The sequence below is a fragment of the Staurois parvus genome, unplaced genomic scaffold, assembly GCF_062004578.1.
Source record: "Staurois parvus isolate SC_StPar_1 unplaced genomic scaffold, SC_StPar_1.0 ptg000607l, whole genome shotgun sequence".
NCBI classification, from domain to species: Eukaryota; Metazoa; Chordata; class Amphibia; order Anura; family Ranidae; genus Staurois; species Staurois parvus.
In genome coordinates, this window is record NW_028318403.1 from 3408920 (window position 1) to 3435858 (window position 26939).

The window sequence follows — 26939 nt, forward strand, 5'->3', positions numbered from 1 at the left end:
GAATGGGCCAAAATTGTAGCAGGGCATAAGGATTGAATTTTAATGAAAAATGGTACATTTATAATGTTGCTGTTGTAAAAAATCCTGCCTCTAGACTCTCAGCTGCTACTCTTCCACTGTGGTCACTTAGTTTCAGGGGCTCAGCGCTGGCAGTTGGGGATAGGGTGCATGTTAGTGTCTCAAAAATACATAGAAAGCCAAAACAATCAAACAAGAGTAATTTGTTTCAGAACATTCAGTCTTTAATGCATCCCATAGATAAAGTACATATAAATAACACATACAAGACACAATTTTTCCAATGAAATAGCCAGTTTATATAAAAGGCACAGAAAAGACCAATAACAGGTCGATAACAGCAAAATTAAATATAAATTCCTGAACATTTTCTTTCCTTGTAATATCTATACATTCACATGTGGAAGCATGTTAGACTGATCTTTGGCACAAAATAAATACAACAAACAATTTAACGACCTTTTACAAAGATATGTATTTGTTGGCCAGCTTCAATAGGTTGGTCAACAGTTTTGATCTTACAATAAATGTTATAGGAACCTACATTATAAGAGTATATAATATGAACAATGCTTTTATAATCACCTACTAATGCATTGCAGGACCTTAATGAGACTGTTGCAGGTATAAAGTGCCTAGGAATGTCTGCCCTTCCAGTTTTGGGTAGTTCTGGAACTTGCAGCTAGCTCTAGCAAACTCATATATCTATTAGCCCACCTCTATGATGGATTGCCTCACTGGCAAATAGGAATGAGCAGGAAGTAGGTGGGTGGATGGGTATATGGATGGTTGGAAGTGCCTGTTAGAGTCTCTAATGTTTGCTTACAATTAGATATTTTAGGGAAGTGTTGTCTAGTGATGGGCTGAACACCCTCCCCTGTTTGGTTCAAGGTCGAACATTCAGTCTAGGTTCACACCTATGTAGGTTGTGTTTGATGCGTTTCTGCATTGTGTTTTGCGGTATCTTACCATATCTAAGTATGACAAATCCTTTATTAAAAATAAAAAAAATGTTCCCCAAAGTAGATCCAACGTGAATCACAATGCTAACCGCCACCCCGAAAAAAAGAACAAAAATTCCACTCAGCCCTCGGCGTTGGCTCTTGCTGTCTGACAGCTGCGCCGCGATGACAGTTCTTAAATAGGGTTGATCACCCCCAGCCCTTGTGACGTCATCATGCCCTGTGATTGGCCACAGCATTGCACGGAACATGTGGTCAGGTGCAATGCTTTGGCCAATCACAATGCACTGTCAGGGTGCAGTGTATTGTGGCAAATAGCCTGCCGAACGTCTGTACCGTTCATGTGTTCAACGAACACACAAATGGCCCACGTTTGAGTTGAACTTCCGTTCGACCCGAACATTCAGCCAGTCACTAGTGCCGTCCATGTGTTTCCAAGGAAGGGCTAAATTGAGGTTATTTTAGTATACACTCTAGTTAGATCCTGTTAATATTTATGTATTTTGCTTTATTCCTCTACTTAACCCTTCAGGTCACTGCAGACATGACAATATCTGAACTCTGTTTCAAGTCAAAATTGTTCCCTAAGGCATCTACATTAATTCTAACATCACATCCATTTCACAGCAGTAGTTCTAACTGGTTCTAGCAGCCTCAAAGGTCCACAAACAAAGCGTTTTATTTAGTCACATATACAAAGTATGAGATTGTAAGTTTCAAAGCAGCCCAATTACAGATCATACTTTATTAGTCTAACTAAACCTATCTAGGAAAGGTTGGATAGAGTCATCAGATGGTAGAGGAATGCCTCTGAGGGGTAGAATTACCCCTGGTTCACAAATATGCGGCTGTGCAGGCCTCGTTTTGCATGGGCACAAGAGCCCATTCATTTGAATGGACTTCCATGCCCGTGACACGTGGGGAAGAAGCCCCTGCACTTCTTTGGAAAACGCAGCCCACACGGGAACCTCGGTTCCCAGTACAGTTGCGTTTTCCAATGCGGCGGCGTGCCATTAGAATTAATGGCACCCGCCCGCGGGTCCGCATTTCTCTGTGCAGGTGGTGCAGCTGCACGGATTTTCATGCGGATCCACAGTGGCACCACCCGCACAGATGCAGGGGCGGACTGACAACTCATGGGGCCCCCGGGCAATAGGGGATCATGGGGCCCCTGTGTCCTTGCCCAAACTCAAAAAAGCATATGAAAAAGGTACCAGGGGCATCTCATGGGGCCCCCTACTGACCCCAGGCCCTGGGGCAGCACCCGAGTTTCCAAATGGTCAGTCCGCCCCTGCACAGATGTGAACCTAGGGTTAGTGTGTAACAGTGTGTACTCTCCAGCGCTCCAGGAATCAATTGCCAAAGGAAGGCCAGGGGAACCAGAACAAAAGGTGGCCTATGGATAACGTGTCGGGAATCAGCCCTCCTCAGATGGGGAAGTCAGCAACTGGAAAACAGCAAACAAGTGGCGCAAACACCTGGTGCATTATCCACAGTTTACTCAAAATGTATAAAGGACAAAAACATAGTCATAACATGGCATGTATGTAATGCTTGTGACCAGCTCTGAGGAAAGGGATTCCCCGAAACGCATCAACAACCTGACCACACTGACAGTCAGACACCCTGCCCATTGTTGTGACCATCTCCATTGTCATACAAAGCCTTACATACATGCTATGCTTGTGTTGTTTTTGTCCTTTATACATTTTGAATAAACTGTGGATAATGCACTAGGTGTTTGTGCCACCTGTTTGCTCTTTTCTAGTATAGTGTGTAGGACATGCTTACCGTTCATCTACTGAATAAATTTGCTCTTTTGTTGTACTGGGAGGCAGTAGAGCACTAATGTTATTACATTGGCATGGAATAGGAGGGTGGTGGTTCAATACAAAATGTTTGGTTTTATTTTTCTTTCTTTTTTTTATATGTTGGTGATTTTTTTTAGACAGTTATATATAGCCCTTTTTTCCTCTACATAACAAACATAAAAAAATGCTGTACGTATTTGTGTTGGCTTTTAATGCTATATATGAAGTGGTTGAGGTTAACTCCATCTCTCTGGGAAACCAGTTAAGCTGCACTGTGGAATGTCATCTTGTAATTGGATGTTGATTGATGATGTGGCTCTATACTGATATTCATATATTATGCAACATGTTTTATGTACTTTTATGCTGTACATTTTGTGCATATGGCAATAAGAACTCTTAAAAAAACCTATCTAGGAAAGGTAACATGTAATTGGTTGATATAGAAATCAGTTATGATAGTTTCTGCAATATTTTATTATTTTGTTATAATAATATATTAATAAAGCATTCATTAAAAAAATAGCACAAGGGACAGTACTTTCATTCATATTTAAATTCAATGCAAAGTGTCCCTTGTGCTACAGGCTGGTCTGTTAGTTGAAATTCAAAGTCCCCCTCCCTTCCCCACATGCCCCCACAATTGTATTCTTCTAGTGCTACAGGGGTTAATACAATCCCTTTCCGCCCCCCTCCTCTATTCACAGAAGATATACTATAGCTTCCATTAATGAAAAGCGCTCGGTGAATGGAGGACAAGTGGATGAAAGAAAGGTTCCTTTACTTCATTCATAGAGCACTTTTGATTGCTATAGTACAGCTTCTGTGAAGGATGAGGGCAGAAATGGTTGGAATAGTGCGCACTCCTTATGAGCACCTGTCACAAGTCAAGTGATGGTATTAACCCCTGCAGCACCAGAAGATTATACCTGTGGAGTATGTTTGGGGGCAGAGGACTTTGGAGTTCAGACCAGCCAGTAACAAAAGGAACATTTTGCATTACTGTTCCTTGTGCTGATTTTTACAAAAAATATCTTTGACTAAACTTAAGGAAACTTCAATAAAAGGGACATCAGTAGAGTGGAATGATGAGGCTGTAGTGTATAGTTTACCCATAGGGACTGCAGGTGAATATTGCAGGTACATGGGTTTTAAATGACAGTGATTGATTCACCACCAGAGAATGTTTGATGACTGTCACATTCACTGTTTTATGAATAGATCCTTTAGCTCTATAGCCCAGTTCTGCACATCTAATCCAACACTTTTGGGAACTCTTGCACCTTCTCAGGCTGGCTCTTACAGAATCCATTTTAGACTTTTAAGGCCGAGGAAGAAGTGGAAAACAGAATATTTAACTAAATGGTGGTTATAAAGGTGAATGTATTACTAACTTACTATCACACACGTCTGGAGGAAAAGAAATGTAATCTCCAAACACGGAAAGGTTTCTTCACAGTGAGAGCTGAGGGCTAAAATAGGCCTGGATTCTTTCCTAGATACACAGAGTATAACTGGATCAGGGGCGGACTGACCATTTGGAAACTCGGGCACTGCCTGAGGGCCCGGGGTCAGTAGGGGGCCCCATGAGATACCCCTGGTACCTTATTCATAGGCTTTTTTGAGTTTGGGCAAGGACACAGGGGCCCCATGATCCCCTATTGCCCAGGGGCCCCATGAGTTGTCAGTCCGCCCCTGAACTGGATACTAACATTTATAGGTAAAGTTGATCCAGGGAATATCCAATTGCATCTCGGGGGATCAGGAAGGAATTTTTTCCCCTGCAGGAGCAAATTGGATCATGCTTTGCTGGGTTTTTTTGCTTTCCTCTGGATCAACTGCGGGTATAGGATTATAACTTTTTTTTTTAATGGTTGAACTGGATGGACTTTTGTCTTTTTTCAGCCAGACTAACATGTAACTATATGTAACTCATCTCACCCCACTCTACTCCATCCATTTGCTAGTAATACCATGCAACCCAACAAAGCAAACACCTAAAGCTGGCCATACACACTCGCTTTTGCTTTTGATCCATTTCTGCAGTGCATTTTGCATTTTTGCACATGCATTTTTGCTGCGTTTTTGATGCGGCTTTTATTTAATTTTTTTTCTTGTTGCTAAGCAGATTTAAAATGCAAAACGCTTCTGTGCAATTGATAGCCCCTGTGTGGGCGAGTTTTATTGCCTCTGTTTTATAATGTTTAAAAATTAATAAAAACCATTGGAATATAAAATGCAAAACGCATCAAAAATGCATCAAAAACACGGCAAAAACGTACTATATGCTTTTCTGCAGCATTTCCATTGAAGTCTATGGAACCAAAAACACAACTTTTTGAGTTAAAAAAAAGTCTCTGACCCTTTCCAAAAAACGCACTGGGTGAAAACGTGGAGATGTGAACAGGTCCCATAGGAAATCATGTTAAATGGACTGTAGTGTGTTTCTGCAAAATGCTGTGGAAAACGCTTAGGTGTGAACCTATGTTAAGACTCACAAAAATCAACAATATAGTGGATATATATTGATTATATATTGTATGTGATAATGTATATATCTATATTGAATATATACTGTTTAGTATGAAATAAAAAAATTAAGAAAAAATTAAATATTTAATATAAACTAGACTAAACTACAAAGCATACATGAAACACAATTCATCTGTGTATACACGATGTATTGAAGCTGAACCATCAAAAAGATGAGAATCTTCACACAATAAATTTAGTATAGATTCACTTAAATTATCCAAACGCCAGTTTACTTATTTCATTTGCACATGGTTGGACATAAAAAGTAAACAGGAATTTTGCAAGTCATGAAATTTGATGTTTAAAGTGAATATTCACACTATTTATTGTTTGAAGATTCTAAACTTTATTAGTAAATCAGCCTAAAAAAATAACAAGGTGAAACATTTTCTCATTACTAAAATTCCTGCTAGGATACAATAAAGCTCTATAAGAGTCAGTATACTGTATATAGTACATCTTTTCCATCAAAGTACACTTTTTCCTTTAAAAACAACCCAACCTGACAAATTCTGGATTATTTCTAAACATTAAAAGAACTAGAGCTAAAAAAAATATGTTTCATGTATTTGTACATTTTATATAGATATTCAGAGTAGGGGAGGTTTGGATAGCCAATCTGGTGTCTGTGTTGGAGAGATTTACCTTCATGTACTGTCCAAGTGAAAACCTGCAAAAATGAGGACAAGTCTACCTTAACTGGACACCACAATACAAAATGTTTGCCATACATTCTTCAAGGACAAAGGCCTGAGTAGAAAAGCCTGTCCACTGCTGGAATGCTGTAGGGAAGAACCTTTGTCCTCTGTGTGATAGCAGTGGTCTCTCTGCAGAGGTTCTACACACCCCCTCCTGAGTCAGACCTATAGCTCTCCAACCAGCAAAGCTCATACTCCCTGCTGATTGCAGACTTCTAGCCCTGACTCAGTCCAGGGCAGTGTTTATCAACCTTTTTTCAGTCAATATACCCTTTAAAATTATGGAAAGTCTTGAGGCACCCCATTCTAAAATGTGGAAAATTATTCTACTAGTTTTATATACCACAGCAACATCCACACATGTAGGACACCCAACATTAGAGGTGGTTTATTCTTCCATAGCAAATACACTTTTGCACACTGGTACTGACTAGTATTCCAATGTTTCTCTTCTCCCTCACTGAGCTAATGTGAACCCAGCACTGATGGAAAGGGGCAATGGAGGGGAAAACTAGAATGCTGTGCAGACGACCAACATTGGAACCTCCATTCTCCTCTATGGAACGGCAGGTATAAACGGACATGTGTCCATTTACACCCGCCGACATCCGATCCAATCCGCCAAAAAGGGACAGATGGAGATCCAATTCCCCTTACATCCGTCGGATCGGGTCGCATGAAAACGGACAGATGGTCTGTTTTCATCCGAACACCCATTGAGGGGAGGGAGCAGCTCTGTGTCTGCTCTGCAGCAGCAGAGCGGACACAAAACTATCATCCAGTTGCTCAGTGGGGATCAACAGAGAGATCTCCTGCTGAGCAAGCAGATCTGCCAAACGGGTCCACTCCATGTGAAAGGGTCATACATGGGTTGAATTCCGAACGATTTTTCGATCGAAAATCAAAAAATCGTTCGTTCTGTAATCCGATGGTGCCATCAATGATTTTGAAAGTAGGTAGTTTTTCACAATTTTTCCAGCATGCCCGATAAACGAAATGGGGAGGAACCACGAAAATTGGTTTGCCATTGCCCCACTGACAGAGCGAAAATCGGCCGATTATTCTTAGGTCTGGCTTTCGAACGAAAAATCGTTCAGAGATAGACCCATGTATGGCCAGCCTTAGGATCAGGGATTTTTTTTCCAGAAGCAAATCATACCACACATTGGTGTGAACCAGGCCTAATTGACCCAGCTGAAATTTGAAGCTGATTGGCTACCATGCACAGCTGCACTAGGTTTTGCACTCTCCAGTTTTAGTAAATCAACCCCAATATTTCTGTTCCCTTTTGATTGTATAAATAAAATTGAATAGAACTAATGAGTAGGCCTCTGCCTACAACAACCAACCCAATTCCAGTATTATTTTATAATATGCAGTTGAAGTGTCGGGTAATATAGGAACGCAGTCTCCGACAATCATTTTACCAAATCTCAATATTCTCTTCCTATTTGGTAAAAAGATAATATGTAATAATAATAGAAAAATATATCCATAAAGATACAGAGCCAAGAGCCTTAAAAGAGCCCAGAGGTTATACTTTCTGGACCAAAGAGCCTTAGTGATGATGTAGTGATACTTTACCAGAACCATGTTAGAACATTACATTAATGAGAACTGCATTCCACAAACAGACATTAAAATTAAGGGTTACATGCCAGTCAGTTTTCACAATGTAATATTACACAATTTAAAGTGTATGTAGAGCAAAAATTATTTTTTTAGTTGAGGATAGAGAAGGTAATACTTTGTATACTTTTTTTTTTAGTTTTTTTCTGTCTGTGCTCTGGGGAGATTTCTTTTTACTTCCTGACCCACATGTGAGGAGATGTCTCCAAAGTAAGAGGATATCCCCTCCTAGGCTGCTGTCATCAGAGGTTTACCCACTCGAAGATTTCTCATCATCTCCTGTTCCTGTGACAGCTCAGTTTTCAATTTCCTATAGCTTTCAGTACCTGTGACCAGGGATCTTTTTCAGCACACAGTACTGAATGTATGTAATAGCAAGGGGTGCTGTGCTTTGCTGGAAGGTCTATTCATGTTGTCTGCTAGGGACCTATTGTCATTGGAGGGGATCTATTTTTTCATGGTGGTCTATTGTGGCTGGGGAGGTCTATTGTTGCTGGTGGAGGATCTAATGTTGCTGGAAGGGATCTACTTTGAGGGAGGAGTCTATTGTTGCTGGCTGCTAGAGAGTCTATTGATGCTGGCTGCTGGGGAGATCTTTTGTTGCTGTTGGGGGTCTATTGTTGCTGGGGTACGTTGCTGCTGAGGGAATCTATTGTTGCCAGGAGGGGGGGGGGGCGGTGGTCTATTTTACTGCTTTGCTTGTTATCATTACCAAATTCCATACAAAATTATACTTAGCTGTGTTTTCAATATAAGGAGCAACCGGTACTGGGTGGTGGGTAGAAACCAAGAGATGGTGGGTAGGGGGTGGAGACAAGAAGTGATTCAGAAAGGGGGGAGTTCCTGCACTTGTTTTCTGAGAAAAAAAGCCCTGCCTGTAACAATAGTCACCAGGACAAACAAGAGAGGCTAAATCTCCCAAACATGGACACAGACAGCAATAAAACCTTATAGGGGTTCTAACCAACTCTATCTAAAACTAAAAACAAAGTTTGGCTTTACACACACTGTCAAGGCTATCTTGTAGAGCTACAAAATGTTATTAAAAGCCAGAGGTCTCCAAACTGCAGCCCAGGGGCTGGTTGTGGCCATTTGCTTGACTTTATGTGGCCCTTAGGGGACTTTTCAACCTACTGACACCAATGATGGGCCCCATTTCCCCTACTGACACTATCAATGGGCACTCTTCTTCTCATTGATATAAAAAATGGGGCACTATTCCTCCCATTAAAACCAATGATGGAGCATTGATGTCGGGGCATTTTCTACTTCCAACTCTACTCCCACTGGCCATAGTCCAGCCCCCCTAAAGCCCAAAGGACAGTAAAATGGCCCTTTGCTTAGAAAGTTTGGAGACCCCTGTTATAGGCTATTCAAATATTGTACATGCATTAAATACAAGACAGAAGCGCTATACCACTGATGAAAATAAAGCACTGTACTCATTTCAGGGATGAAGGACGATGATCTGGGACATAGGGAAGGGTATTATGCCTTGTGCCAAAATTATACAAGGCACGTCAACTTCCAATTCAGGAGCCATTTCCATCTACGAAGAAGAACGTGTAATTCATGGGAGGATGGGAAACTGGACCCTCACCTAGAGTAAGGCCTTGTACTTCATCTGCACTGATGCTACATTTATTTTAAACAGAATTGTGCATTTGCCTAAGGAAAATTGTAATAACAAAAAGGCTCATATAATCTATTCTTTACCTATGCTGGAATTGGACCAAATACCACTGAAAAAAATAGTTGCATGTTAAATCAAAAGTATTAAATAGGCAAAAATAGTCCTCTGGGATTTACTGTTAAAGTCACTGAAACTGTACAGAAGTTTTCTTGCTGGAAGTGAGATGTATGGATGGCCTTCAGCCATAGGTCAGCCTAGCGAATACCATATGTAAATTTCAATCATTAGTTGTCAGTTTCTGATATATGGCCAATCTATGCAGCGTTTCCAGGCATTGATCCCGGCATGATTTACAAACTCTTGATTCAGCATGCAACTTGACAAATTGCAAGAATAACCCACAGTTGTGAAGATGGTTGGTAATTCCTACTATTAAAACTTGGATCACACAGGATTCATATAAATAATCTTCCTGGCGAGGAGGCTGCCCAAAGCCATCCGAGAGGCCTCTTCCCCCTTTTCACAGCAGGTTTCAATGCATTTCCTTATTCTGGCTTTCCGAGTTTGCTCTGCATTAATGTTTTCAGCGTCATCTCTGGACAGCACAAATTTGGACATCATAGTGTCAATAAGTTGGTTAAGATGCCCTTCTGTGATGCTGTTTAACAAAACCTCTCGGTTTTTATTCAGAGTCTCAACACAATTTTTGCACCTTAAAAGATGAGGGGGGTTGGAATGATCTGAAAAAGAAAATAAGACACTCGGCAGTTAACAGACAGAAAAGAGGGCACTCAAAGACAATAATACCACAAAAGAGAATCAATGCATGTTCTCCCTACATAACATAATATTACTTATGAAGACATTGGAGAACTTTGGTGTCTGCAGGTGATCCCTGGGACTGCAGGAGCCACTTATTGCTAAAGCAGATACAGGGCTTTTGTGACCCCCGCCGAGGAGAATTCAAACGCATATAAGCAGTAATACCAGGGGCGGACTGACAACTCATGAGGCCCCCGGGCAATAAGGGATCATGGGGCTCCTGTGTCATCACCCACACCCAAAAAAGCCTATAAAAAAGCCAATGAAAGGTACCAGGGGCCCCCTACTGACCCGGGCCCTCGGCAGTGCAAACTCCACCTCCGCAACATCGCTAAAATACGCACGTTCTTAACCCCAGAAACCACTAAGCAGCTTCTCCACTCCCTCATCACAACTCGATTACTGCAACTCCCTCCTCACTGGCCTGCCTCACCACAGGCTATCCCCGCTTCAGTCGATCCTGAATACGGCAGCCAGACTCATCCAACTTACCAACCGCTCCGTTTCCGCCACCCCCCTCTGCCAATACCTCCACTGGCTTGCCCAACAGATCAAATTCAAAATCCTAACACTGGCGTACAAAGCTGTCCATCATACTGCCCCAAACTACATCACCGACCTAATATCCAAGTACCACCCGACACGCACTCTTCGCTTCTCACAAGGCCTCCTTCTCTCTAGTTCCCTAGTCTCCTCCTCCCATTCCCGCCTCCAGGACTTCACCAGGGCGTCACCCATACTCTGGAACTCCCTACCCCAATCCATCAGACTATCACCTACTCTACTCTCCTTTAGGCGCACCCTGAAAACCCACCTCTTCAGGGAAGCCTACCCCACCCCCTGCTAATTCTTGACCTCCTCCACTCTTCCTACCACTCCATCCCCCACAGCTATTTCCTCCTGTACCACTATCCCCTCCCTCCTAGATTGTAAGCTAGAAGGAGCAGGGCCCTCGAACCCCTCGTGTATCGCATTGTATTGTTATTGTACTGTCGCATGTTCTGTCTCCCATTGTAATGTACAGCGCTGAGCGAACTGTTGGCGCTTTATAAATACTGTATAATAATAATATTTTATCCCATATTGTATCAAGGTTTCCTGATGACGCACTAAACTGCAGAATGTGCTGGGACCTGTGTATACCTCTCTGCGTTACTACCCGACCTCCTATGCAGCAAAATTGTTAAATTCATGTAACATACATATGTCGTAAAATGTCTATGTATTAATAAGAAGTGTCAACAGCAAAGGGCTACACCTATGATAAACTGAAATGTGATTGGATGCTAAGGGTTACTACACTATGCATGTAGTCTTTGCCTTTCTGTAGAATGCAAAATAATACATTATTAATACAAAGAAAAAGAAAAAAAATAGCAAAGTCCAGTAACTTAAAGGAAAATATTATTGTAGCCCAATTGCCAATAATAGATATATTCTAAATGGAATTCACTGTACGAATGGCAGCTGGAACAGGACTTGTTTCTATGGGCTCTTTCTCCCTATCTTTTGTTCTAATTTTTTCCCAAATTTACCTTAAAATACCCCTCTTTTCTTCAGCCAGCATCCAGTACACTGGGCATGTGGCTTAAGATCTGAAAAGTTCTGTCTATATTCCTGGAAACTTGAGTTCTTACCTACTGGCTCCACATGTGTCCAACTGACCCCACTGTTCCTTTCTGTTCTTGGATGAGGTCCCATTGTAAGCATATGACTACCGTTCATAGAACTTGTAACTGGAAGGCTTGCTGAGGAATAGAGGGTAAAGTACAGTGAACTCATATGAAATACTTTTTTAGATTAAGGCTAGAAATGTTTACTATGAAATATATAAGAAAAATACACTATTTTTAAAATATTTTCTGTATCCAGGCTCATGCACAGATACAGTCAAAACTACAAAATGCTGAATAACTGTACTATCATTTAAAACACAATTCTATATGTCACAAGACAATAATATACCGTATAACTGTTCAAGAAAATTCATCTGTAAACATACATGTTATTAGGATATTTTCTCTGTATATTTATTTTAAATGTAAACTCAAGAAGCTTGTGTGCTAATATTTAAGATTCAAGCTCCTTCAGTTCCTGGCTGATTATCAGAAACACATTTGTACGGGTCTACTTTTAGATTTGATCAAACAACCTTAAACATCTAGTGCAGTCCTAGAAACCTCCATGTCACATTTAGGTCCTGTTTCACAGAGGCTTCAGCGTGGTTATTAGGGGTGTCAGAGGAAAGATGTACACCAACCAGAAATTCTCCTGATGGTGTGAAAAGTCCACCGTCTCTGCTGTCGGATATGGGACTCTTGCCAGAAAACTGGCACACTTCATATTCCAAGGCGTCACAGCTAGGTCGATTTGAGGTGAGCCTCATTTAATAGCCAGTAGACTGAATACTGATGCACTGGGGACCCACTCGTTGGAAAGGAAAGAGCAGCTCAATGAGTTGGCCAGTTGGTTGTGAGCTGACGGAACATGTAGATTCCTCAGATCCGAGAGATGAGCCTTAGCCCACTCGAACATTGGACTTTCTTCCATCATTAAGATGCAGTTTCTCATACTCACCTGTCTTTGTATGTATGCCACTGCCACCTTGTTGTCTAGGTGTATCAAGACACTCTTCCCTTCTACCGAAGGAGCAAAGGCTAGGAGGGCTTTGAAGGCGGCCATAAGCTCAAGTACATTTGATCCTACTGTATGCCCTGAGCATTGAACGACAATTGATGTTCTGCTGCTAGGTCAAAATGTGCTCTTCCAGGCTGGCACCTGAAGTAACCATGCTCAAGCTTGGAGTAACAATTGGGTGATGTCTCTTCAAGTTCTGATGCGAGTCCACCACCAGAGGGAATCTCTCATTGCCTTGGAGATACATTTAGAATTGGTTGATGCAGGGAGACTTCATCCAACTGCCTGAGAAAAGAGGCCTGGAACACTTACATGTGCCACTGCGCCCACTGAATCATTCGGATTGTGGATGTCAATCAATCAGGAATTCTGAGGCATGGCTGGAAGAAAAGCTGCACCCAGGGCACACTTCACAATTTGTATTATTGGTGCAACTTTCTCATGTGGAAGCTCTACTACTTTCCTTCATATATCCAACAGTACCTCCAGAAACACCATTTTTTGTGTTGGAGAGAGAAAGCTTTTCTTCCAATAGAGCAACTATCCATAATCCTAAAGAATGCATCTCCCTTTGTTGGACAAAAGCTTCCTGATTACTGTCCAGAAAAAAAAATCATCCAGGTTATGATGAACTCTCACTCAGGAGCACTATAATAGGTAGAAGCAGTTTTGTAAAGGTCCTGGAAGAGGTGGACAAATCAATAGGAAGACTTCAAAACCAAAAATAATGACGGTGGACCACAAAGTGGTCTGCCTGAATAAAGACATGTAGATATGCATATGAAAAATCTATAAAGAGAAACCAGTCTCCTAGATTTATTGAGGGAAGAATTGACTGAAGACTCTGCGTCTTGAAAGATTCCAGTTCTATTTTGTTGTTGAGTTTCTTTAAAGTGAAACTCTACCCATAAGAACAATAAAAAATAATGTTCCTTAACAAGAAACATACAGTACATTCCACATTAATAATTATGCTAATAAATTTAGTGTGTGAAGTAAATTGTCTCCAGCATTGTTCCTGTTTCTTTCTGGAGGCCACCCTTTTGCTGAAGTTCAGAGCCCCTGACCCACAGTAAATCATAAAGCGGAACTAAACCCATCAATAATAATGGTTAGAAAAAAGTTACATTCCCGAAATGCCAGGATTGCTAACTGTCACATTTGCTTGTGTCCTCAACCAAACTGTCAAACCATCAAATGGCTGGTGTCATAACTGATCATATGTTCAACACCATGGCAGTTGCAGATCAAACAGAAGCAGCTTCCTTGGCTGTAAAGGATAGGGGGTTTAATTCCACTATAAGCCTGTCAGCAGATTGGCCTCTACAAATTCGGCAGTGCTTAAAAATATTATTATTACTATTATTATACAGGATTTATATAGTGCCAGCATTTTGCTCAGCGCTTTACAATATAAAGGGAGACAGTACAGCAATGATACAGTTCAATACAAGAGGGTTAGGAGGGCCCTGCTCCTTGGAGCTTACAGTCTAAGAGGGAGGGGATAGTGGTACAAAAGGTAATAATTGTGGGGGACGAACTGATGGGATAAATCGAAGATTTGGTTATTAGCTGAAGGCAGGATAGGCTTCCCTGAAGAGATAGGTTTTCAGAGATCTCCTAAAAGTGAGCAGAGTTGGCAACAATCAGATAGATTGGGGTAGAGAGTTCCAGAGCATGAGGGAGGCTCTGGAGAAGTCCTGGAGATGGGCATGGGAGGAAGAGACAAGGGAGCTAGAGAGGAGGCTGTGGGAGGAGCAAAGTGGATAGTTTGGGTGATATTTGGAGACAAAATTGGTGATGTAATAGGGGGCAGAGTGTTAATGGCTTTATATGTTATTGTTAATGTTTTGAATTGTATTTGTTGGGCAGTGGGACTCAGTAGAGGAATTAGCAAAGAGGGATGGCAGACATGGAATGGTTGGTAAGGTGGATGAGTCTGGTAGCAGCATTCATGATAGACTGAAGATATAGAGCAACTGAGCATGTGTAGAGCAGGGTGAGACAGTGTATTACTAAATTTTAAATAGTATAAGCACTTCTTTTTAATATTTTTCATAGATATACCAGTAGGTGCCAACCTGAAATGATCTAGCAGGACTTAATTTTCTGACTAAAATTCCACTTTAAGTCCAAACTGGAAGTAAGTCTCCTATCTTTTTCTTTACTAGAAACAAAAGTAATTAGAAGCCTTTTCCACTATGGGAACTAGGGACAATTTTTGAAGTAAATTGGCCACTTACAGAACTAAAATTTTCCACCTGTCTACTGAAGATGGGTGCCACTGGCACAGCCTGGATGGGCTAGGTGCAGCCTCAAAATGATTTTTGTTGCTCCCTTGCAGGAGATGCCTTAGACTTCTGCAGTCTTAGCAGAGAAGCTTGAATGCCCTTCCAATTCTTTCTGAAGTCTCTTCCTGACTTACAGGCCTTTGCTTCTTTCTATCTATCGAAAAGGTAATGTTTGAAGGATGAACATTCTGTTTTTTATCTGATGGAATTAAGCCAGGTCTGCTGCCAATCACCTTTGATATGGCTAAATCCAGCTTACTCCCAAAGAGATTTTTACTGTCATAAGGGATGTCACACCAGTTAGATTTTGATGCCAGCTCTGCTGTCCATGGTTTCAGCCATAGGGTCCTTCTAGAAGTGACTGATAATTACTGTAGATGTTTGGTTCTGGCCAAACATTCACAGTAATTACATTCATCAATGCTTCTGCTGAGAAGTCACCTGGCAGTTTTTACAGCTCTCCTGAAGAGCTGTAATTATCCTGTTCTAATCGACCTCCTCTAGCACTTACTCTAGATTAGATGTCTAACCTAAAATTGCTCACCCAACCATGGCAAGGGGGATTGCTGGTCTGCAAGCACCTCCTGCCACCAAGTAAGCATGTTTATGGTTGAGGTTTATGTTATGATCTAAAATAGATCTGCATCTTCGATAGAAAGAGGGACATGCCTTGCAAGTCGCATCAAAGATGCATCCATAATCAGAGCAGGAAGGAGTGGATTGATCCTTGGCTCTTTCAGAGGATATAACTTGGACAATATGTTATTAATGCACCTTTTTTTTGATGATAGTGTAAGGGAGATCCTGCTTGGCGTGAGTGGCGATGGTGTGATGAAGACAGTGAGCGACTTCTCCTAGAGTGTCTATGTCTTAATGGCAATCTATGTCTAGAGCGCTCCATCCACTTTAAAGCTGTGCATCTTTATATCCTTGTAGGGCTGCCAAAATATTATGCCAGCTTTAGGACCATAAAAATAAGTACTCCTGCGCCACAGAATATCTATAGCCCCAGGTATAAGATGCTGCTGTGCACTAGTGTAAACACCAAAAATAAAAAACAAAATTAACCAGCGCAAATAATACCTATACCAATAAAATAAATCACACTAAATACATAAATGTGAAGAAAAATGCCAATGTGACACTGTCAAATCAAAAAAATATACAATGATAATAATAAATAAATGTGAATGTGCCCAAAGCAATTTAGTGCATAAAAATTATATATAAAAGAATTTAAAAGTCCACATATCCTTTTCCCAGCCTTCAAAGTGTATAAACAAAAGAAAAAAATCTTCTGTACATTATATGCTTCCACCTTCCACCAGTGAAAACCAACATAAACCGCACTCACCAGATAATGGTGAGTAGTCAGCCTTTTAGGAATTTCAGGGATCCTACACCCCCTCTATAACCTCCAGACCTCCATTCCACCATACAGGGCCAGCGTAGTCCTTCCACTCCTTTCTAAATCAGGTCCTTCAAACCAGCTCCAGCGTTGTGTCAAAGAGAAAATATCATATAGTATAATATTGCCAGACAATCACCAACCCATATAAATGTATATCAAACCACTCACATTTTCCAAATAGAATAAAAGCATATTTTATTATCCTCCATCGATTGGAAAGAGACCATAAACTTCCACAAATAGCTCTCAGAGACCTCACAGCTTGACTAGTAGAGGATGACAGTGTGTGATACAGACAGATCCCAATATGGCCGCTGGAACGCACCGCTTGGCGTGCGCTCCACTCACCGGAAGCTGTGCAGGACGTTCAGATACTGGCCGACCAGATAGTGGACGCACTTCCGGTCCAGTATCTGAACGTCCTGCGCAGCTTCCGGTGAGTGGAGCGCAGTGTTGCGTTCCAGCGGCCATATTGGGATCTGTCTGTATCACACACTGTCATCCTCTACTAGTCAAGCTGTGAGGTCTCTGAGAGCTACCGTATTTTTCGCCGTATAAGACGCACTTTTTCTTCCCCAAAACGGGGGGGGGAAAAGTTGGTGCGTCTTATACGACGAATAGAGAGAGAATCCGTGAGGCGCGGCCACGGCCGTAGGAAAGGCCGCGGCTTTGGCCTATCTCTGGAGCGGTCGGCCATCTTGGTACACCTGGCGGTGCGCGCTGACGTCATCACCCCCTCTGCTCGTGGATCAGCAATGGGCAAACTACGGGGCGGACAGGATGTAGGCGGGGCAGCGTGACGAACTCCTCTCCTCTCACAGTCCGCCCTGAAGACCGGAACGGCGCGGGAACACGGCGAGAGGAACGCGCGGAGCAAAGGTAAGTGAATTGACACAATTTGGGGAATGAATTACTATAGGGGGGATGAATTACTATAGGGGGGATGAATTACTATGGGGGATGAATTACTATATGGGGGATGAATTACTATATGGGGGATGAATTACTATAAGGGATGAATTACTATATGGGGGATGAATTACTATGGGGGATGAATTACTATGGGGGATGAATTACTATATGGGGGATGAATTACTATGGGGGATGAATTACTATGGGGGATGAATTACTATATGGGGGATGAATTACTATATGTATTGGGTTCAGAATCTTTTTTTTCTAGATTTTCCTCCTTTAAAATTGGGTGCGTCTTATATTCCGGAGCGTCTTATATGGCGAAAAATACGGTATTTGTGGAAATTTATGGTCTCTTTCCAATCGATGGAGGATAATAAAATATGCTTTTATTCTATTTGGAAAATGTGAGTGGTTTGATATACATTTATATGGGTTGGTAATTGTCTGGCAATATTAAACTATATGATATTTTCTCTTTGACACAACGCTGGAGCTGGTTTGAAGGTCCTGATTTAGAAAGGAGTGGAAGGACTACGCTGGCCCTGTATGGTGGAATGGAGGTCTGGAGGTTATAGAGGGGGTGTAGGATCCCTGAAATTCCTAAAAGGCTGACTACTCACCATTATCTGGTGAGTGCGGTTTATGTTGGTTTGCACTGGTGGAAGGTGGAAGCACATACGTACAGAAGATTTTTTCTTTTGTCTATACACTTTGAAGGCTGGGAAAAGGATATGTGGACTTTTAAATTCTTTTATATATAATTTTTATGCACTAAATTGCTTTGGGCACATTCACATTTATTTATTATTATCATTGTATATTTTTTTGATTTGAGAGTATCATATTTATTGGCATTTTTCTTCACATTTATGTATTTAGTGTGATTTATTTTATTGGTATAGGTATTATTTGTGCTGGTTAATTTTGTTTTTTAGCTTTAGGACCATGCACTCTCTTTTCTCAAACTCCACTACTCACCTACTCCCTTACCTTGTAGACAATGGATGGTCTGCTGGGGCAGCGTCCTCCATAGGCAATGAGGAAATAGCGAGAAGCACACACCTAAAACACATAGCCACCAGAATAAGCACAAGTAAGGAGAAGAAAAAAAGATGAAGGCACAGCAATGCAGGTAAATAGCACAGTCCTCCACCTGATAAACAGTGATAATTAGCGAGACAGCAAGGGGAGCTGAAACTACCACCATTTTGGGCTGAATTAGACTTTAAATAATTCAGAATCAGTGCCCTGGGTTTCTGATGATGACATCACCCAGCAGCGCATGCTCAGAAGCATCAGCATTTCCAGGGTGCCATTTTTGGTAAAGAGCAATAGTACTGGCAAACTCAGGAAATGGCTGGGTGTCATATACTGTTGCGTATGCTCAGTATGTCCTTTGCTGTCATCTTGGAAAAGGGAAGAAAGCCCATTTGTATTAGACAGTCCACAGCCAGAGGATAAGGAGGAAATGAAAGAAAAAAACAGGAAAGGGGACAGACACTGCAATACCTAAGCTTATTTACAGCTTACAACCAATGAATGCCCCCAGACCACCATAATGGGTCTCCCCCAGACTGACAATGCTGCTGTCCTGTGCTCCTTCATAGAGAGTGGATACAGTACAATACAGGAAGTGTGTTACTGCCCAGATTGCCAGGTGAAAACATAGGGAAAAAGCCTAAAAAAAAAACTAATGCAACCACCACTGACTGGTTAGCTGCTATATATTACATTTTTGGTTTTGAGTTTAATACCACTTTATTTTTTACAAACTTCCAAATTTTTAATTAAAAAAACATTTTTCAATGAACCAGTTTGTTTGGCTGAATAGTGAAAGCAAGGAAAGTGTCTTCATAACAAATACATAGTGTATAATTGTTAGGAAGGACATTAGCAGCACTGCATTGAAACAAATAGTATATAGTTTAATTGAGATATTTCCTTATATTGCTATGGATATAAGAAGACCAAGGTGTAAATACAGTGCCTTGAAAAAGTATTCATACCCCTTGAAATTTTCCACATTTTGTCATGTTACAACCAAAAACATAAATGTATTTTATTGGGATTTTATGCGATAGACCAACACCATAAATGTATTTTATTGGGATTTTATACGATAGACCAACACCAACAGGCATGTAATTGTGAAGTGGAAGGAAAATGATAAATGGTTTTCAAAATGGTTTTCAAATAAATATCTGAAAAGTGTGGCATGCATTTGTATTCAGCCTTCTTTACTCTGATACCCCTAACTAAAATCTAGTGGAACTGATTGCCTTCAGAAGTCACCTATTTAGTAAATAGAGTCCACCTGTGTTTAATTTAATCTCAGTATAAATACAGCGGTTCTGTAAAGCCCCCAGAGGTTTTTTAGAGAACATTAGTGAACAAACAGCATCATGAAGGCCAAGGAACACACCAGACAGGTCAGGGATAAGGATGTGGAGAAGTTTAAAACAGAGTTAGGTTATAAAAATCCCAAGCTTTGAACATCTCATGGAGCACTGTTCAATCCATCTTCCAAAAATGGAAAGAATTTGGCACAACTGCAAACCAACCAAGACATGTTGATCCACCTAAACTGACAGGCCGGGCATGCAGGAGAGCATTAATCAGAGAAGCAGCCAAGAGGCCCATGGTAATTCTGGAGGAGCTGCAGAGATCCACAGCTCAGGTGGAAGAATCTGTTCACAGGGCAACTATTAGTCGTGCACTCCACAAATCTGGCCTTTATGGAAGAGTGGCAAGAAGAAAGCCATTGTTGAAAGAAAGCCATAAAAAGTCCCGTTTGCAGTTTGCAGCAAACATGTGGAAGGAGGTGCTCTGATCAGATGAGACCAAAATTTAACTTTTTGGCCTAAAAGCAAAACTCGGTGTGGCAGAAAACTAACACAGCACATCACCCTTAACGCACCATTCCCACCGTGAAACATGGTGGTGGCAGCTTCATGTTGTGGGAATGCTTTTCTTCGGCAGGGACAGGGAAGCTGGTCAGAGTTCATGGGAAGATGGATGGAGTCAAATACAGGGCAACCTTAGAAGAAAATCTGTTAAAGTGTTCAAAAGACATGAGACTGTGGTGGAGGTTCACCTTCCAGCAGGACAATGACGCAAAACATACAGCCAGAACTACAATGGAATGGTTTAGATCAAAGCATATTCATGTGTTAGAATGGCCCAGTCAAAGTCCAGACCAAAATCCAATTGAGAATTTGTAGCAATACTTGAAAATTGCTGTTCACAGCTGAATTCACGCCATACTTTTCACATATTTATTTGTAAAAAATTTTGAAAACCATTTATCATTTTCCTTCCACTTCGCAATTCAGTTATGTGCCACTTTGTGTTCGTCTATCACATAAAATCTCAATAAAATACATTTATGTTTTTGGTTGTAACATGAAAAAATGTGGAAAATGTCAAGGGGAATTAATACTTTTTCAAGGCACTGTAGGCTGAATTTAGCCAACTGGGCAAAAATGCTATTGCCAATTATTTTTAGGATATGTGATGGACTAAGTCAAGGTATCCAATATTGCATTTCAGCCTTGACCCTTATGCACAGAGATTTCTCCAGATTCTCTGAATATTTTTATAATATTATGAACTGTAGATGATGATAATAGCACCCTCCTAGAGTAGTGTTTTTGTTAGGTAAATTTAGTCAGCTCCTCTGTAATCAATGGAGCAGGGGTTGATTGTTCAGGCATGCTCCGTGCCTCACAGGTTGATTCGCCAATTTTTTATCAGTGTATTCTGGAGGATTCTAGAATTATAGTGGGAGAAAGAACAGTCTAACAGAAGAGTAAACAGAGTGAATGTTTACAGGACTCCAGCCAATTCCTGGGGAGGTGTGCCCAGCAGATGTTGGGGGAGCATATAAATAGTCTGAGGACTGAGACAGGAGGAGCAGTGTTCCTGGGTCCGGTCCTGCTGGAGGAGACCCTTGTATAAGGCCTCTGTCCATGTGAAGGATTATCGGAGGTGCCATCTAGAAAACTTTGAGGTCCCAGCTGAAGCCTTAGCTGGGGGGCCTATTTGCCAAGCTTAGTCCTGGAATCAGTTTGGGTCTGGAGAAGCTCACTGGAGACAGCCAGGAGGAAGTTGATGGAAAGTGTCCAGCTGTCCAATGGTGGAGTGAATCTGTGTCTCCCTTACTGAAGAGTGTCTGGTGGATATCAGGAGGAAACTGATGATCCTGTGGCAGTTTAATAGATGACCCAAGTGTTGGAAAGTTGTGTGTTGCTTTTGGTCTTCTGGGAGAAATCATTGTCACCGTCCGCATTAGAGATTCTGTGAGACATTTTTCTGCAGATCAGCAAGATAGAGAATGGTCTTCAGTTCACCAGTTTGGGGGTATCCTATGTTGCCTTCACCCCATCCAAGTTCACAGTTACAATAAAATCCCCCAAAAAGACACCCCTAGATTGTTCATTCGAGCCAGTGAAAGAGTGCAGAAAATGCTGTGTGCCTGGCTGTCTGCACTCTAACTTGGGAAACTAAGTTCACCAGTGGCTCCCTAGGGGGTGCCCTATATGACATACTAAGTCTTTGCAATTTATGACCATCTTTACTTCTGAGACACTCTGACTCTCTAAGATGCTCTTTTTATACCCAGTTGAGCTACTGACCTGTTGCCAATTAGTCTAATTGTAAAATGTTCTTCCAGCTCTTCCTTGTTCAAACCACTTACTTTACCAGCTTTTTGTTGCCCTGTCCTAACTTTTGTGAGACGTGTTGCTGCCATCAATTTCAAAATGACCTTATTTATTTCTTAAAATGGTAAATTTTTTTAGTTTTAACCATTGATGTTTTCTGTTTTCCTTTCAATAATTTGTATTGGATTTTTGGTATTTTTAAAGTACAAAGTACCATGTCAACCACATAATAGTACATAATAGTACATAAACAGGATCGTAATTTCAAACAATTGTTTTTCTGTTTTCTATTGTGAATAAAATATGGGCACACGAAATTTGCAAATCATTGCATTCTGATTTTATGTAGATTTTATATAGCGTCCCAACTTTTTTGGAATTGGGGTTGTATTCCACACGGTCACATGATGAATATGGTCCTCTATTCCAGTGAGCTAATCTAACTGACGAATAGAATGGTGCTTAATGTGTGAGCCCCATTCTATGCAGCATTGTACTGTGAGCCCAGACTGTGTGATGCTGCAACCTTAGGGGCTGTGTCATTAATAGCCTGAGTTCACAGTAAGAGGTTGAATGATGCTGTATGTTGAACCTGGAAGAGGAGTACTCACTAATAAAAGGAGCAAAGTGCCTCCAGGGGACACAGAAGCAGATGCTGAGGTTTGAAGTCTTCAGATACACATAAATACATTTACAATGTAAAAAAATACAAAGATGCATATCTCCTGCTGGGTAGGTGCACCATGTTCCTCCCTTGCAATTGAGTGGCCATTCCACTGGCCAGCAGCAGAACTGACAGTCTCTCAAGTACAGGATTAGGGGTAAACAGCATGGGAAATGCTTTAGCTCAGCTCAGCAAGCGCTCCCTTTATAAGAATTCTAAACGCATTTTCTAATTTATGTGTCTGAAGAGATATAGAATTCATTATCTATCTCCCAATAAAGCCCAACTCCAGAATATGAAACTCCTCCCTTGCAGTGGGGTTGCACTTCGGAGTCATCACATCCAATGTGGGGCTATGGACCCTGAATTCGTCTTCATGACATCAGGACCCTAGACCGTTGGAGTGTAAGCCGTGTACCGGGGTGGGCTCCTCAGGATACAGTGAAGTCACGAATGAGGAAAGCAACCCCAACACCAGCTTTGTCACAACAGAATTTTACTGAGATGTGGCATAAACAAAACCACTAATGCTGGAATATACAATAAATATACATACACTCAGCCCAAAGGCTGAGACCCTTGTGCTGCACAGCACGGTGCCTTCTGATGGATGAACGTAGAAAGTGTAGTAATTTACCTACTGGCGGGCACAACTAAGCTGCCACACCTTACCTGTTATTACCCTAAAAGAACAAGAATCAGTGTATGGGTGTATGGTATGGGCTAGCCTGCGGTGCAGCACAACAGCTTACAATCTTACACAAATCCCCCTCCCATAACTGGTCCTATAGCACGTGCCTGAGTATTCCTTCTGAGCAAAACGCCAGTCTGGCTTGAGTTTGTAGGATTTTATCAGCTCTCCAATGTGAAATGTCACTTTAAGTTGTGGAGTCCTTCCAATGATCAGTAACAACACTTGTGGCCTGACACAAACAGAGACTCTAACTAACTATAGGCCTGGACTCAGTCTTAAGGTGCCAACACTGAAATCAGGTGCGTGCACGATCTTACCGACCTGGGTCTGCTTTGCATCCGCTGGTGACTCTGAACAGAACAAATGTCTCTCCAACAAGCATGCGGTCTTGCCGTATATGTTGCTTAGTTCCTCTGCTCTCATCAGCTTCCTGGCAGCAATCTCATCAGCATTCCTGGCAGCAATCTCATAAGCTTCCTGGCAGCAATCTCATCAGCTTCACTCAGCTGCAACTCTGGTTAGTGAAGGACGCATTCACACCTGGATGTCTTCGGATTCTCAGCTCACACGGCCCCTTCTTTCAGCATTGTCCAAAACATGGCTGCAGTCTCCTCTTCCTGTTCACTAAACTACAACTTTGAGTGCAAAACCCCACCTCTTCATGAATATACAAATATCAATGCAGTCTGAGTGTCAAGGTCCTACCTTTTCCCAGAGGTTATGTTACTCCATGTGCTAGCATCCATCTTGGATTTCTGCTGAGCATGATGGGAATCTTTTATGCCTTCAGGTCTCTGAGGTCCATCCCCCAGAGGGGTGTGGCTGAGTACATATAAGCCTGGGATCTGCACATGCTCTTTGCACTTGTGTCTTGTGTCTTTGTCTTGCTACAGCTCTGTGTATACGCTCGTGACTCTTCTGGTATTCTGACTCGGCTTGTGACTAAGACCATTCTCTGCGTTTCCCTTTGATCTGACCTTCCGTTGCTGAACCCGGCCCGTGACCTGTGATTCTCTGTCTACTGTTCTGTACTGTTTTGTCCCGTTGTTATTGACCCGGCTTGTCTGACTACGCTATTGTCATTCTCACCAACTACACGCCATTGGCGGCGGCCATTACCGCAGCTGGGGTGTCTCGGGGGCCGCGACCTGGTCCCTGGTTGCGTCAAGTCCATCCCCACCATCAGGGGCCCTGGTGAAGGGCAGCCTGGGACTTAGACTCCGCGCCCTGAGGGACTTCAGTCTGTTGGTGGTGGTTGTCGTCAGCCAGTGCGTTACCCTGCCACTAGGCCTACCTGTCCGTTCCACAGCCCTGCCCTGACACTGAGCCTGTGTTAGAAAAACAATGACATCTTGTGGCTAAACCGCAGAATGTCAGTCAAAACATTAATTTACTTCCACACAGTGTTCAAACAATGAAAGCTGTTTCCCCATCTCACAGGAGCATTGAGAAGATGCTGCTGGGACCAGTCTAGCAGCGTGGATCAGGCAAGTCAATCTTCTTTTCTATGTCCCCTAGACCTAAATAAGCAATCTACGGTTGCTCTGAGGACACAGCCCCTCTGCAAGGGTTTATTTTTAAATCGTATTTCCACTTTTGCAGTCAATTTCGAAAAAACTCCATTACGTGTTTGATGTGTGTTTCCTTTCACACAGCATGCCTAAAACAAGAAGCTTTAGAAACATATTTCTTCTCTTGCACGTTTTTCAGGAGAAGCTGTCATGACTGACTGCAAGGTTGTTTTGAACAAAGTCAGAGTGAGTCTGTCCACATTAAAATACAATGCAGAAGCTCTGCCCCTAATGTCACCCATACATGGATTGAAAGTCGTCCGGTTCAGTGATTGGCCGAGATTCAAATCATGTATTGGCAGGTGTAGGCACAATCAGTCTGTTGGATTTTTATACATGCAATTACTGCCAGTGACTATAGCCACTAGGAGACATCATTGTGTTCTGCCCATCAGGGAAGCTCCCAGTGCCCCCCTCTTCCCCCCACTGCCAGAACACAATAGCACAGTGCACAGTGGCAGGCATTCCCCCATCAATGCTGGCTGTGTTGATAGGGGAATCAAGACATTTTCTTTCTTTACACCAAAGAAAATCAAATGCTCTATGAGCCTCCTAAGGCCCAGTCACATGTCTACACTTCCATGCCATGCGTTTTGCTTATGTTCTTTAAGCGCGTTTTTATTGCATTTTACACGTGTTTTCAAATGCTTTTGTAGACTTCATTGGGCCAGAAAATGCGGGTAAATGCATGTACATGGGACATGCCTTATTGTTTTTACAAAACAGCACACAGATGTAAATGGCCTCATTGGAATCAATGTATTTTCATGACACATGCGTTTTTATGTACTGCAAAACACACATAAAAATGCACACGTGTGAACGGGCCAAAACCTTTACCCCTTTATTACAACAGACAGCGTTCAAATCTAGTTACATTGATAATGAAGATCTGCCTGCTGCACAGTACAGACAGGGTTAATTGTGGCAAAAACAGCTGCTCAGCCCCCCTCACAAACAAAGAGAATTATGTAGGATTTTTCCTTGCTGAACGCTCCATAACAGAGCATCTACAAAAGGTAAGCTGCAATTTTTAAACATTTTTTTTTAAGTTATGCTATGTGAATGGAGACATAAAACAAATATAAGGTAGGTGTTATCCAAATTTGGCTACAAAAGTGGAAATACACTTTAACTTTCCTGGAATTGCGCTTTAAATCAGCCAACCCCTGGCTATTGATGATGCAGCCTATGCTGGGAGCCGCTACACAGGGTCCTCATATTGCACATGTGGAGCAACAAGCCATGCATGTACAGTAGCATAACTTTCAGAGGAGATGAGCAGCACCTGGTCCAGCATAAGCCATAACACTGGTAATATCTAGAGGTTCAAGAAGGGATTAGCTGAATCTTTGTGTACATTTATAGCATGTTTAATTTTTATTCTTACCACTTCGTTTTTCTTTTTTTTCAGGACAAAGTGATGATACTTCAGTGCCCTGCTCGGGGGTACTCTGAGTTCTGTTCCTATGGCTTGTTAACCAGCTATCCTGCAAAGGACAAACAAACTATCAACCTTAGTCATATCTGCAAGTAGAGAACAAAGATACACCGATGAGCCATAACATTATGACAACTGACAGGTAAAGTGAATAACATTGATTATCTCTTTACAATGGCATCTGAAAGTTGGTGGGATCCTATATATTAAGCATCAAATGAACATGTAAAGGTGGTAGGCGGGTAACACTTCCTCCATGTTCCTGTCCTCATTGGGAGCCAAGTGTGGGACACACAGGAGGCCTACCCCGGGTGGGTTCTTCTGGGCTACCTGAGACAGGCCATTACTCTACACCATGTGGGGTACCTTTACTTGCACTTTAGACTGAGCTCCAATAAACTCTCTTGATGTTAACATACACCACTACATCCCTTGCTGCATTTAGGAGGGACACATTGAACATATGCCCTCTCTGCCTGTCCAGCGTATCTCTACCTCTCTCTCAGTAGCGGAATGGAACCCCGCTGTGCACCTAGTGCAGAC

General features: G+C 41.9%; 1 protein-coding gene across 3 annotated transcripts in view; it reads right to left on the reverse strand.

Moving 5' to 3' along the window:
* Nucleotides 1-220: 220 nt before the first annotated feature.
* Nucleotides 221-26939, reverse strand: part of LOC149449712 (receptor-interacting serine/threonine-protein kinase 2-like) — a 123589-nt gene continuing 96870 nt past the window's right edge. For 2 of the 3 annotated variants that reach the window (XM_089692876.1, XM_089692875.1), the window contains exons 10-12: nucleotides 26346-26445; nucleotides 11746-11856; nucleotides 221-10026 (exon numbers count right to left, since the gene is read on the reverse strand). In XM_089692876.1, the coding sequence (XP_089549002.1) occupies nucleotides 9731-10026; nucleotides 11746-11856; nucleotides 26346-26445 (507 nt within the window). In that variant the 3' untranslated portion in view covers nucleotides 221-9730. The remainder of the gene's footprint in view (nucleotides 10027-11745; nucleotides 11857-26345; nucleotides 26446-26939) is intronic. The other variant, XR_016315376.1, reaches the window with a different exon arrangement.